The sequence below is a fragment of the Lithobates pipiens genome, unplaced genomic scaffold (genome assembly GCF_037356315.1).
Source record: "Lithobates pipiens isolate NorthernLeopardFrog02 unplaced genomic scaffold, aLitPip1_a1.2 Scaffold_3, whole genome shotgun sequence".
Taxonomy (NCBI): Eukaryota; Metazoa; Chordata; class Amphibia; order Anura; family Ranidae; genus Lithobates; species Lithobates pipiens.
This window is the reverse complement of record NW_027507790.1, coordinates 85,788,455-85,803,029: the sequence shown is the minus strand read 5'-3', so window position 1 is coordinate 85,803,029 and position 14,575 is coordinate 85,788,455. Positions and strand designations below refer to the sequence as shown.

The 14,575-nt window shown below is 42.5% G+C and overlaps 1 protein-coding gene across 1 annotated transcript in view; it reads right to left on the bottom strand.

Moving 5' to 3' along the window:
- RAD9B (RAD9 checkpoint clamp component B) overlaps positions 1-14,575 on the bottom strand; it is a 62,794-nt gene that overhangs the window by 40,542 nt on the left and 7,677 nt on the right. The window contains exons 2-6 of the mRNA XM_077462002.1: positions 12,560-12,630; positions 7,700-7,849; positions 5,768-5,882; positions 4,565-4,664; positions 27-133 (exon numbers count right to left, since the gene is read on the bottom strand). Of these exons, the coding sequence (XP_077318128.1) occupies positions 27-133; positions 4,565-4,664; positions 5,768-5,882; positions 7,700-7,849; positions 12,560-12,630 (543 nt within the window). The remainder of the gene's footprint in view (positions 1-26; positions 134-4,564; positions 4,665-5,767; positions 5,883-7,699; positions 7,850-12,559; positions 12,631-14,575) is intronic.

The following is a 14,575-nucleotide window of genomic DNA, read 5'->3' as shown; positions in this document are numbered from 1 at the left end:
TAGAAAAGTAAGGTATTTATTCTTACCGATATCTTCCTCATTGTAGCTCTTTAATGTAATTTTCATTGGGGTTGCAGTCAGAGTAATTTCCTCTTGGCAAGATGGAAAGTGAATTATCACATCAGATAAAACCCTGTAAAATAATTTTAAATATTTGAAGGCCTCTCTCTTCCCCTCTTCAACCTTCTTTTCTGCTCCCTTTCTCTGTGAATTTTTTTTTTCTTACCTGAGACCTCCCTCCCTTTCCCATAACCCCCTGCCCCACTGACCCATCTTCACACCAGCATATAATTAATTTGGTTTCTTCTTTTTCACAATACGTACCTTCTGACTGAAGGATAGAAGATTAAGGCCGGCCATACATGTTGCTGAACTGGCCGAGATTCTAAACATTAACAGACAGGCTGAATGTATCAAGTAAATCGATCAATCAACTTGGGTACAACCAGCCTGCTGGATTCTCTTGCGATTATCACTATTGGCTGCTTTAGCTGCTAGTGATAATCACTGTCTTCTCCCAACAGAGATGGCTTCCCCCTGCTGGGAGAAGACAATAGACGAGCAGGAGAGATTCCCGCAGTAACAGTGTCTGTGCTGATGGAGGAATCAAGCTAATTTCTTTCCTACAACCCATGGTTGCAGGAAAGAAGTTTGCTTTGTGTATGGCCGGCCTTAGGGCCCTTGCACACGGCCACGTCCTTATTGGTCAGTAAGGAATCTGTGAACAGGAATCTGTGCTACTGCAGAGCTTCCATGACATTTGTGCAAGTTCAGGCTTTTCCTCCTGCCTGAAACTGGACCTACACTATACAGTAAAACCTTGGTTTGAGAGTAACTTGGTTTGAGAGCATTTGGCAAGACAAGCAAATTATTTAAAACAATTTTGACTTGATATACAAACGATGTCTTGATATAAGAGTAGCATCATGTACAACTGAGTATAGAAGAGAAGAGAGGCGCCTCTAAGTGTAGCAATATGGTTACATTTAATGAAGTTATAACATTTAGCAACACATTGCTACACTTAGAGGTGCCTCTCTTCTTTTTTATGCTTTGTAGTAGACTTGTGCACAATGGAAAATTTCGTTTAGGTTCGGTTCATTGTCATTCGTAAAATACATAATTTCGTTCTGTTATATTTGTTATGTTACGTTAATAAGTTTTCGGATAATTCGTTATTATTCGTAGTGTGTCAATATTCGTTATACTGAATCTCGAATCATGTCGAATTCATTCATTATATGCGCTATCATTTTGTTCGTATTCGTTGAAATTCGATATTTATGTATGTATATACACACACACACACACACACACACAATGACAACGTCTCTTCTCCTCGACTCAAATACAGTACAACACCCTTCTAACTCAGTTCTCAGGAATGCACTTTGCCAGTAATCCATCCTCCGGCACAAAATTAATCAGCTGATTGGACTATAAGATTTACTTTGAGCTGACCTTTTGTTTCATTAGATCTTTAAAGAATTACCGAATCATGTCCAATTCATTCGCTATATCCGCTATAATTTCTTTCGTATTCATTGTAATTCGTTATTTTTTTATTCGGACATTCGGATGCATCCAAATGTCCAAAAGATGCAAAATTTGGCCGAATTTCGATTTGTTACGAAACAAATTGCACAAGCCTACTCTGTAGTTCCTGCTGGGTTTTGCTTCTAATCCCATTGTTGAAACTGTTGTTTGTGGATGGACATTTTACAATTACACAGCCTATCGCATTACTATAATCTTTTTATATGGACTATAAACTAAAGAACCTATGAATAAATGGTTGCAGAACGAATCATCTGAGTTTCCATTATTTCTTATGGGGAAATTCACTTTGATATACAAGTGCTTTGGATTACAAGCATGTTTCCGTAACTAATTATGCTTGTAATCCAAGGTTTTACTGTAGTAACAAAAGTATTGGGACACCTGCCTTTACACGCACATAACCTTTAATGGCATCCCAGTCTTAGTCCATAGGGGTCAATATTAAGTTAGCTCACCCTTTGAAGCTATAACAGCTTCAACTGTTCTGGGAAGGCTGTCCACAAGGTTTAGGAGTGTGTCTAACGTTTGACCATTCTTCCAGAAGCACATTTGTGAGGTCAGACACTGATGTGGACTAGAAGGCCTGGCTCGCAGTCTCCTCTCTAATTCATCCCAAAGGCGTTCTGTTGGGTTGAGGTCAGGACTTTGTGCAGGCCAGTCAAGTTCCTCCACCCCAAACTTGCTCATCCATGTCTTTATGACCTTTATGGGCCAAAGACTGGGGGGTCCTAATTGTGGCACCTGACACTACCAAAAAGCCACATACTGCATAATATTCATTTTATGTAATGCTATTGAAGACTGTCAGAGACTGCAGACACACAACATCAGATAATTACAGTCTTTGGACATGCAACTAATGTGACATGGGGCACATTATATGAGATAGCTAAATATCACAGCCAGTATTGCCCCTTTAAAGTTCAATGCTTCCTCTTAGGGCTACTAAGGACCACTGGGGTTCAGGGACCACACAACAAGTACCAATGGGCTGCAGGTTGGGACTAATACAATATTTTCATGATGCCATATCATTTTGAACAATGCAAGTACCTGAATAAAAAATATTAAAACATTGTTTACAAGCTTATAAGGTAGTACAATGCAATGATTTGTAGTTCCTCTGCAACACTTATAATTTCACCATTGTTTACAGCAGAAAGTACAATGGTAACTTATTGCTAAATTCAATCTAATCTAATCTGACTGGCATACATGGACTGAAAATTGTCTGATTCAGCAGGAACTGGCCAAATTTCGCTCTGTGTGTACTGCTGTCTGTTCAACAGAAGCCGACTGGCTTCTGTCGAGCAGTCCTGCTGGAAAAACAGAATTTGATCAGTGCTTCCAGCCAATGGCTGCAGCGCTGAACTTTGTATTCTGATGGGGGGAGCCCCCATTGTCAGAATACAATAGCGTGGCATCACCTGTATGGATGCAGGGATCTGTGTATACCCTGCTTTATACCAGTACTAAATAACATGGTTGACAAAATTGCTATTCTGATTCTTGCTGAAGCAATGTGAAATTTGGTGGGGGGAAGAAGAATTTTGGTGTGGGTTAAAAGGTCTATATATAAAACAAATAATGGTTTGCTTATTCAGTAATCAACCTGCAAATTGATTAAATTATACAAAGCAAACACAGAAACTAATATTAAGTGCAAATACTAAATAATTAACATGTGAATCCATAAAAGTTCATTTTATAGGTCCATGAATATGCAAAAAATTCCGGAAAAAATCCAAAAATAAATAGTTCAAAAAAAGCAAGCAAAAAGTCCCTCTCACTGAAAAAGTTAAATTCCAGTATGTGCTTGAATATAAATTGTAGTCACCACCACCACCTTTAAGTGAATTGGCCGCTCACCTCAGAATAAGATCCCCCTGGGTCTAATCAAGCCTTGTTTTAAACATAGGAAGCTCCTCTGTAAACAGGAACGCCAGCTCCAATATCACACACGCTCTCTTTAGACAAAACGATTTCTCCAATAATACTCAAAATATATAAGGAAAGATCATTGCACAATATAATCTAAAACTATTTATTGTATAAAAACATATGGATGGTGCACTCACATTTTCCACATCTTGTAAAATAGCAAAATAGTAATCCATATTGCAAGCTCTTCACCGCAATCCTAATGCAGAGACACCAGAAATGACATCACCAGTTCCACTTGACGTGTTGAGTCACTTGTCACGTGACTTCTTCAAAGGGATCCCTTCAAAGTGACAAGTGAAGCAATGCGTTGGGTGGAGCTGGTGACATAATTTCCAGTGTCTCGTGCATCGGGATTGCAGTGAGGAGGCGAGGAGCTCACAAACTAGATTACTATTTTGCTATTTTGCAAGATGTGTAAAGTATGAGTGCACCATCCATATGTTTTTATACAAAAAATTGTTTTAAATGATATTGCGCAATGATCTTTCCTTATATATTTTGAGTATTATTGGAGAACTTGTTCTGTCTAAAGAGAGTGTGTGTGATATTGGAACTGACATCCCTGATTACAGGATCTTCCTATGTTTAAAACAAGGCTTGATCAGACCCAGGTGGATCTTATTCTGAGGTGAGCGGCCCATTCAGTTAAAGGTGGTTGTGGTGACTACAATTTATATTCAAGCGCGTATTGGAATTTTACTTTTCAGTGAGAGGGGCTTTTTGCATATTCATGGACTTATAAAATGCACTTTTATGGATTCACATGTTAATTATTTAGTATTTGCACCCAATATACATTTTTGTATTTGCTTTGTATCATTTAATCAATTTTCAGGTTGATTACTGAATAACATTATTTGCTTTATATATTCTTATATAAGGTCACTTTTAGAATGGTAGCAGCTGCTCCTAGGTAATTATTCACAGTAATAGGTTCATTCACATAGCAGCGCCCAGGTTATTCTATATTATACCATTTAACAGGTCTATAGTTACCTTTAGAAAAAATCCAATTAATTTATAAACAGAATGTATTCATAATTAATAAGCAAAAATATACCTGGATTGAATTTTCAGTACATTAGGACATGATGTTTTGGAAAACACAACTTGTTGTGACTCGCACTCTTCATAGGCCAAGTTATGAGTTTTAGTAAGACCTTGAAAATATGTTAGACACAGAATAATTCCACAACTGCAATGCTTATTTATATATTATTATAATACATGTAGCACTCTTGTCCTAAAACAGGGCTACGGGTAAATTTAGCTGTGCTGGGTGGTATCTAGCCTGGCTCATTTGCAGTCTTTACGGATCAAATGGGCTTCCTCCTAAACCTGTTTCATTGTATGCAGAGCTGTGTATAAGGTGGTACCACCAGTCCTCCTGTACAAGGCACATGCCAACAGGGGGGCACAGACAGCTGGGTGAATGTGGGCAATGGGGGTGAGGAGGCAATTACTGGAACAAATCCCTTGTATGGCTTTCTCTGCAGCAGCAGAAAGCTGGTTTCTCCTCATCTCTCTCCTGCAGGCTTTCAGCTGCTGCAGAGAGCCATACAGGGGATTGGTTCCAGTAATTTCCCACCCGCCACACCGATCACCCTCCCTGTGCACCATACATTTTCCCCTGCTTCCCAGACCCCCCTATGTGCCCCATCACCACCCCTGCAGTGATGCCAGCTTCCCTCCTCTCCTTGCCGGCAGCTGCAAGCACAAAATAGGATCCTTCAGGATGGAGAGTGGGGGAAGGGTCCAGTAAATATTTCACATTTCCCAGCCCCTTTCTTTCTTGAATGAACACAAAGAGTGACTGGTACTGACCACTCAGTGTGCTCATTCATACCTGAAGCATAGTAAACTTTGTATATTTGGGGAGGGGCTGTCAGGTTGGCTGTAGGGAGCCCTGTGGTTTCTAACAGCAGCCCTGATTGTTATTTGTAATAAAGAAATACCAGATAAATAAATGTGTTCTATCTGCCTGCTACAAATGGGTTAAAATGTAAATATGACCAAATTAGTGCTACTGAGTTTCTCTGTGTATGTGTAACTTCACAGTTACTAATTATTAAAAACACACAAATGTATACAAACACAAAAATAATATTTTAAGCTATCATGGCTCTTTCATTTTTTGGCCTCTTAATGTTAATACTGGGTGAACACAATTTGTCTGGCACTTCTGATATGGATATTTCAACCTTTGATGATGAGATGAGATCAATGCTCAAAGTACTTTAGGATCCATTTAAAAGCTGCTTACCGTGTTTGCAGAAAAAACGGAATACCATATGAAATGAATTGAAATTTAAATAAATTTGGCATTTTTCCACATTCTTGTCCAATATGTTGAGACATCTAAACACATGCAGTAGAGACTGTAAAAGAAAATGCAGTAGGTTGTTTTTTTTTTGGCAGATCGGTATATTTAAACATATAACTTGGGCCCCATTCCTTGATAAAACGAAAATGTGTCACACATGGGTGCATTGGGCCAATTATAAATAACATGCTCAACCACAGCTGCCAATACCCATAGAGGTATAATGGAAGGGCCAGGACCCAACATTAGATGTTGGGGCACCTGTAAAGGCTGAAAGGAGGGCTGGGGAGGGTGGTAAAAGCCTACGGCGTGCAAAACACCTGACATTCTTGTGGTGACAAAAGTCTGGATGTGATGACAAAGGAAGAATCCAGGCTGGGCACTAGGAGGATACTGTCTCACTGTGGCAACACTGTAGAGTGTCTCCTGAATATGCAGGCAATGCTAGCCCACTCCTGGCTACATCAATTTAGACTCTTGACAAGTGCAGCTGTTTGAAATTTTTTCTATAGCAGTGCTTTTCAACTTTACTGAGACCAGTGCCCAGTAAATTCTTCAAAAGCCTTTCATGCTCCAACAGCAAAAAAAAGTTTATACTCACACTATAAAAGGGATGAGGTTAAGAGAATTTGCAGCAGATTTGGTGGCCCTGTAGGATATAAGGTTTCTGCAGGGAGCTGGGGGCAGCTGTGAAGGGTGGGATCTCAGGAGGGGAATGATGGTATCTCCAAGAGGCTGGGGGGATTTGCAAAGGCACTGCAGGAGACTGGAGGGCAGTACAGTGGCTGGGGGGGGTGCACTGTGGGACACTATTCTGAGTACTTTGGGGGACTGGGTACTCTGTGGAAAGCTAGGGGGCACTGCAGGGACTGGGACACACTGTGTGAGGATGGATAGCACTAAGAGAGGTTGGGGGTACAGTGAGGGCTGAAGGATTGGATCTTAGGTAGCCTGGGGGAACTGTGGGAGGTTGAGGGGCACTTTGGGGGCTGGGATGAACTGTGTGAGGTTAGGGAATCTGCCGCTGGCCTGGTTGAGTACCATTGTCCTATAGCACAATTTCATATATTAGCCCATCTGTGCTTTTTGTGAATTGTGAATTAGTTATAACGCACAATAAAACAACAACACCCCCCCCCCCCCCCATCCATGCTACATGATATCCATAGACAAATCTCTCTGGCAATTGTATTTTGACAGCTTGCCCCACCAGCTTTCAAAATACCTGAACAGCTTCTACATCTGATTTGGATAAAGGTTCTGTTTGTCCAACAATTTTCAGTAGAAGTATGAAACACAACCCAGGAGCTGGACAAAATTTGCATAATGTATGGACAGCTTTAGGGAATGCTCTTGGTGCACTAGGGTTAAAGTGGCCTCCACAGGGACACTGGAAAAGTTTTAAAACATACACATTTTTCTTCCAGTCCAACACTGTTTAGACCAAGGGATAATTAGACAACTCCTCTATTCTGTTGTGTGCAGCTCAGCAGTCAGTAGCATATCTCAAAAATGTCCTTGCAGCCTCACATTCAACTTTACCACCCTCAATTAGACAGTATCCTCCTAGTGCCCAGCCTGGATTCTTCCTTTGTCATTACATCCAGACTTTTGTCACCACAAGAATGTCAGAATCTAGAGTGTCAGAGGTGCCGGAGGACATGCAAGGTCAGGGCAACCAGTGGGGTACAGATCCTTTAAGCGGCCCTCATGGGTGTAGTGCTACATTTACAAGGCAAGCACATTGCCCCATTTTTCAGCCTGCACTGCTCTATAAATGTTACAATTATTTTAACTTTATTGAAAATTCAAGTGATTGCTTTAAACATGTCATTGACCAATATCACTTTAACTAATTTAGGCTTTAGATACCTTTAATGAAAATTTGCAATTTAGCTTTAAAGGGACATCGCCTTGGCCTTGTTCATGAACAAATGGCCTTTGATAGTTTTGGAAAAAGAAGGAAGAAAAGAAGACGTAGGCGTATGCAGATCTGGAAGAATTGAGCACTCTCAAGGCAAGCTAGATATATAGAAAGAACAGAATGTTAAACAATGTTTTTATGAAAGTTGAACAGCTATGTCATACTGTTAAGAAAGCATAGTATGATTTTGGATTATTGGTTATTTATTTAATCTTAACAGAAACCTATAAATGACAATGATCAGCCATACGTTATTAAAGGTAATCTATCACAACAATTTAACATGTCAGTTATATATGGTGTGCTGTGTACTCTAGCACAGGGGTCATCAACCCCCAGGCCATGGTCTGTTTGCAGCTGGGCCGCAAAGGCTGCACTGTATGACGTGTGGCGGCAGAGCAAGATGACATCATCTCTCACCGCACGCCCGCCCGCATCACAGCTGTTTTGTGCTCACAGCGGGGCCGCTATACTGAGGCGAGCGAGTAGAGAGATGATATCATCTCTTACCACCCACCTTCATCACCTCTCTTCCGCCCACACAGCGTGGCAGAACACTGATACACTGCTGGAGGTGATCAATAGGAGCAGAGAGATGAGTTCATCTCTTACCCACCTGCCCCCCTTCTCACAGCTGTTCTCCCTCACTACCCACTACTCCAGGCTTGCCTCTGAACTAATGCGCAAGCCTGTGCTGCCACCACTGCAGTGAAAATCCACATCTGGTGGCAGGCGACCTGGCAAGTGACAATCTGCATCTGGTGGCCGGTGACGTGGCAAGTGACAAAATGCATTTGGGGGCAGGCCACCACTGCTCTAGCAGGGTTCTTAGTTTTTTTTAAAGGGGGCAAAAATACTAGAAAGTCCAGCAAAATTCGACACATGGCAGGATCTAATAAACATATGGAGGCTTTATTAAGACATAGGGTAAAATCCAAACGTTTCAGACCCGCTTACATGTTATAGCTTAGCCTCACAGCCTTGTGTGTAGAACTGGTGTTCTGTCGGATAGTGCCCGCTATCGAGAAGTTGCCCGGGTTGTACTGCACATGTACTGTACGAAACAACACAACAGCTGATTTTACGATTTTGCGCACAAAAGCAAACAGAAGAAATCTTTCTGTCAGATTGTGCCTCGTGCTCCTGAGGCATGTTCATGTCGGTGAGGGGCGGATCTGTACATGTTGGGGGCATATTTATAAATGATAACCAGTGCTGCAAAGATGGGGGCGCAATTTTTAAAGATGGCCAGTGCTGAAAAAAAATCTTTTTGAAATTATGTGCAAATTAGAGTCCTTCAACGAAGCTGCAACACAACATCAAAATCGGCACCGATACTGTGGCAAATAGCTTGCGTTAGCTAGCTAAATACAGCCTGAAAACCCGCCCATCAACATAGAAAAACCCTCCCTGAAGTTGACTAAACACGTCCCACAATCGTCCAGGAAGAATAGCAGAAAAAGTTTTATTTTTCAGCACTGGTCATCTTTAAAAATTCTGCCCCCATCTTTGCAGCACTGGCCATCATTTATAAATCCGCTCTCAACATGAAAAAATATGCCCCTCACTGACATGAACACGCCTTGGGAGCACAAGGCACAATCTAACTGAAAAATGTCTTCCGTCGGCTATTGCGCGCAGATGCCGTCTCACCATCACAACAGCTGATAGCAAATCAGCTGTTGTGCTGTACCGTATGGCGCATGCGCCATTCATCCCAGGCACTTCTCGATATCGGGCACTTCTCGATAGAACACCAGGTGTCAGTCTGACAGGACTGACAGACATGAGGAGGGGGAGGAGTGCAGAGACGGTGCAGCTCAGTCACTGGGGCATTTTATTAAGCAGCAGATTTTTGGTGGATCCGCTCCGCACTACATGTGCATGGGAGAGATCTGCACTCTCCTCCTATGAACAATACACAGAGCAGCCTGGAAGTGTCTACTGCCCAGCTCCCGACACTTGTCCTGGGCACTGGCACACACTGATAAAGTCCTAGCTGGGTAGCCACTGATACCGTGTATAGGGAGACATCAGTGGAGGAAAATGCAGCATAGTGGAGCTTGTAAATGCTGCCCTATACACACCATTGTCCCCCAAGCCTTTACAGTTCAACCCATGGACCCGGTGTCTTATCATATAATGTCCTCCATCTGATAGTGTCCGCTGCGTACTGCGCATGCGCAGTACACAGCAACACAGATTCCGAAAATTGCAGAGGATGAACGGCGCCTGCGCCGTGAGTCCAGGCTCTATCCCCACTATCCAAGTGGACATAGAGTAGGAATATAAAAGAGCCGAGCCCGAAGCGTGGCGAGCGAAGCTCGCCCGCGAGGGGCCCTCTAATATTCACAACCCTATGTCCACTTGGATGGTGGGGCTACCACCTCCACTCACGGCGCAGGCGCCGTTCAGCTTCGGAGATTTTCCGAAGCTTCGTCTGCTCCGTACTGCGCCTGCGTAGTACAGCGCGGACACTACATGATGGCCGGACACTATATGGCAGAACACCGGCTCACTGCTGTGCCAACACAGCACTCTGCAAACACTCAGCCCCCCCCCCCCCCATTTACTATATGACTGTAAACAGTTACTTCGGCTTTCTGCTACTTTTAGGACAGGATGATACCAGCTATCCTCCTGATAACCCAGAGCTCCCTGGAATGTTCCACCCCCTCCCCCAGTCACGCTGCGCAAGTCACGGCGTGGCAGGTTGGAAACAGAGGGTGTGGGGGAATGATCTGAGTCCTGCTACACATGCTGTTACTGGAGCTAATATCAGTGCTGTGCAGGGCGGTCAGTGTGTCGGCTCTCTTTATGTATCTTTTTTCTGCTGGTAACCACCGATGGAAAACACTGCCTATAGATCAGGCTGCTGCCCACTAGTCCCTATGTATTCTCCTGGTTACTGCTGATACTAATGCAACCCGGGGGTGCAGCATTTACTAGAACTGGGCTGTATTTTCCTCCACTTGCAGCACCAGAAAGCTGTCTTCTTCTCCTCTCCCTTCCACCAGCAGTCAGCAGCTGCAGGAACAAAATACAGCCAATCAGTTCTAGTAAATGCTGCCCCCTCCTTTCCAGGGGTCTATACACCAGCTACGCCCATTGTGAGGGGTTCCCACCATCCCCGTGCTGAGTTCCAGGGTCTGTACACCTGCTGTGCCCATTATGAGGGGTTCCTCACGGATGGGCACTGATGAGGCTGCACTGATGAAGCTGCACTGATAGGTGGCACCAGGGCAGCCATCAGAAATTTTGGGGTCCCTTACAACGCTTTAGGCCTGGTCCCCCCGGGGCCTGACCACTACCATTCCCCAGGACCCTCCCACTGCTTGTCCCACTGAATCCGCCCACTGACAATCCCACCGAGTCCTTCGGTGCACCCACCCACTCCAAAAACACTCTTATCCCAATGTATCCCCATACCCACCCTGAATTATCCACATCCCTCTCCAGGAGAGGGATGGATGATTCAGGGCGGGATGGTGATACATTCTACGGACCTTACCATCCCACTGCTCCAGTACGCCACCACCTGCCGGTCACCACCCTCCCTCCCCCACCCTGGCTCTCCTACCCTGTGTTTGAGATAATAGGGGGCTCTGTGCAGGCTCCATACCCAGGGGTGCCAGATGAGGTTGGCAGCAGGTGGGGATCGATGTGCGATGAGGTGTCCAAGGTGTCATAGGGGTGTCTTTTAGCATGTGCTCCTCTCTCCTGCAGCCACAGGAGGAGCTGACAGCACTCTGCATGGAGGGGCCCGAGGATCGAACTTTGCGGCTGGTGGGTCAGCCTCGGTCATGCATCTCCTCCCTCCTCGGCCAATGGGATCGCTTCTCCTTTTGGTCAATTGGGAAATGGGTCTCACGACCCACTTCCTGATTGGCTGAGAGGAGAATCAGTGTTACCCTAGTGAATATTCATTCGCTATTGTCCCACACCTGGGTGGGCTTCGGACACGGTGCTCTGCGCTCTGAGCCCACCCTATTTTGAAGCCTGTTAGAGCCTCTGGTTCTAATCATGTGCTTAAAAATCCCACATTGGAATCCATGTGTCCGGCACCCTGCATGGTAGATTAGGTGGCAGGACGCATGGATAGGGGGGTCGGGCCCCTAATGGACGGGCCGCCACTTATAGTTACATTGTGAAAATGGATAAGAAAATGGATGAGGACGATTTTGGGTGGTAATTAACAGAGGGAATGTAGAAATTTGCTGCGGATTCCTGTCAGGTATGACCTTGTCGTACCAAATGTAGGCTGCCAGCAGACAACTTACGTCCCTCTCTTTGCTTGTACAGAGATTCCACTACATGAGCAGAGCATGCAGGGTAACAATCCTCCTCCATCCACTCTGAGCTAAGAGATTCGAGCATGCAGCTCCAAATTTCATGTTCTTTGTGTTGCCTGTCACAGACACGTCAGAACAGAGAACTGATCACACCAAATTAACCCTGTTAACAGCATCTGCTTCATGTTTAGAAGAAGTGGTGCAAACTTTTGCTGTATCCCACCATTGTGTGCAATTTGCTCTCCTGCATTGGCATTCATGGCCACTGCTCCGTACATCATCATCTGTGTAAATTACATAGAAATTCCTGAGGATCCCAAAAGCAGATAATAGTATTAAAGAAGATAACATATTCAATTTGATCACACTATACATGGGGTATTACTGCTGATTCATCATAATGTAACCAGGCAATGAACAGAAAAAGGTTAGTCTAAACTCTACATGCATGAATCTGAACCTAATTCTAAACACATCTGATTAAAAAATGCAAAAGAAAGCTGTAGTAAAACTTACACCATTCTCCAGTGGGTCAAACCACAGTTCATCGCCAACTCGTGAAAGTGAGTGAAGTGCTTTTCCAAAAACTAACATTAAAGAAACAAGATGGGATGTTAATGTATAACACAATAAAACAACCTAACAAAAAAAAAAAAATTGTGAGTCCAGACCACTCATAATGTGACAAGCAAAATGTGCCCTTTCTCACACTTCAAAAGCACCAGTAATTACCATGAGGAACATTTATCAAGCAAATTACCTACAAAATTAGATAGGGGTCTACTGCAAATCAGGCTGCTTGTCATTATCAAAGTACCTGAAATATCCTTTACATTTTCTTGATTTACTAATTTATTTTAATATGTATTTATTATGAATTGATTTTTCCCTCTCCCGCTGTATTTGCATGTTAAGATACTCTCTTTTCGCCACAAGATCTCCCCAGTCTTTTGGAAGTTTATGTAGAATGTCATGGGCCTACTTCCTGATGGGGCATCACCACAGCACCCATCATTCACTGTGCAAAGAGCAGCACTGATGCTAAACTTTAATGTATTAAATGTATTTTAATTATTTACTTATAGCGGATACTTTGCACAACAACAAAAGAGATACAAGGGAACATTGATCAATCCTATCGCAGGGCAAGGCAATGCTTCCCTCTGCTGACCAGCTTTATGGAGATGCTGATTTCATTTTCCAGCAGGACTTGGCACCTGCCCACACTGCCAAAAGTACCAATCCCTGGTTTACTGATCATGGTATCCCTGTGCTTGATTGGCCAGCAAACTCGCCTTTCCGAATTTCGGCAAATTTTGCCTTTCCGAATTTCACATTTTCAGAAATTGGAAAATTTCCGAAATTAGAAAATTCGAATTCGGAAATTTGAAATTTCGGAAGTTCAAAAATTCAAAATTAGGAAATTTGAAAATTCAGAAATGTGAAAATTTGGAAATTTGAAAATTAAAAAAATTGGAAATGTGAAAATTGGAAAATAAGAATGAAATGTTGAAAACCTGAAAATCTGAAATAATACCTAATAATAACTATTAAATTATAGGTATTGGAAGTTATGAATTATCTGAGATAACGAATGCTGTATCTAAACGAATGGAATGTAACTCTCTAATAATAATAATAAATAACAATAATAATAAAAAAAAGCCTTTTTATTATTATTTACTTATTATTAATTTGTTCTATTCCATTTGTTTAGATGCAGCATTTGTTATTTCGGATAATTCGGAAATTCAGATAAATTTGTATTCGTTATGTTCACAAATTCCAATACCTATAAATTAATAGTTATTATTTCACATTTTACAGATTTTTTCTTTTTTTCAGATTTTCACATTGTCAGATTTTCTAATTTTTGAATTTTCGAATTTCGGAAATTTGAAATTCAAAAATTCAGTAATTCGAAAATGCAAAAATTTCGGAAATTCGAAAATTTGAAAATCGAAAATTTGAAAAGTTCGATAATTCTGCATTTTCACTATTCCAAATTTTCAAAAAAGAAACAAAAGAATGAAACGAAAACGAACAAATTTTTTGTCAGTGCACATGTCTAGTGAATATAACACACTAATGCATTAGGTGTTTGTGCCCTTTTTGTTGTTTTTATGTGTTTCCCTGTGTTTGTGAGCGGAGGCTGCAAAGGAGAGGAGGGAGCTGTAATGTCATCCATAGGCTCCCATGTCCCAGCTGCTGTTGGCACATCCTCCTCACCTCCGGCTGTGGATAACATGACCAGAGCAAGCTGAAAATAGGTAAGTATACACATGTTAGACAGCACAGGTGGGGGAGGGGGACATTTTAAACATAGTAAGTGTTAGGCAGCAATTCTACTTACATTTTTTGTGTGAATACCAGAAGTTCAGGGAAGCAGCACTTAGAGAGCAGGAGCTGGCGGTGTTATAATTTGAAAACTGCAGGGGCTGAGGTAAGAATTTTAACAAATGGTTTGCTGAGGAATATTTATCTTCTTGTGCTCAATGTATTAACCAATTAAGGACCGGCCCATAGCAGATA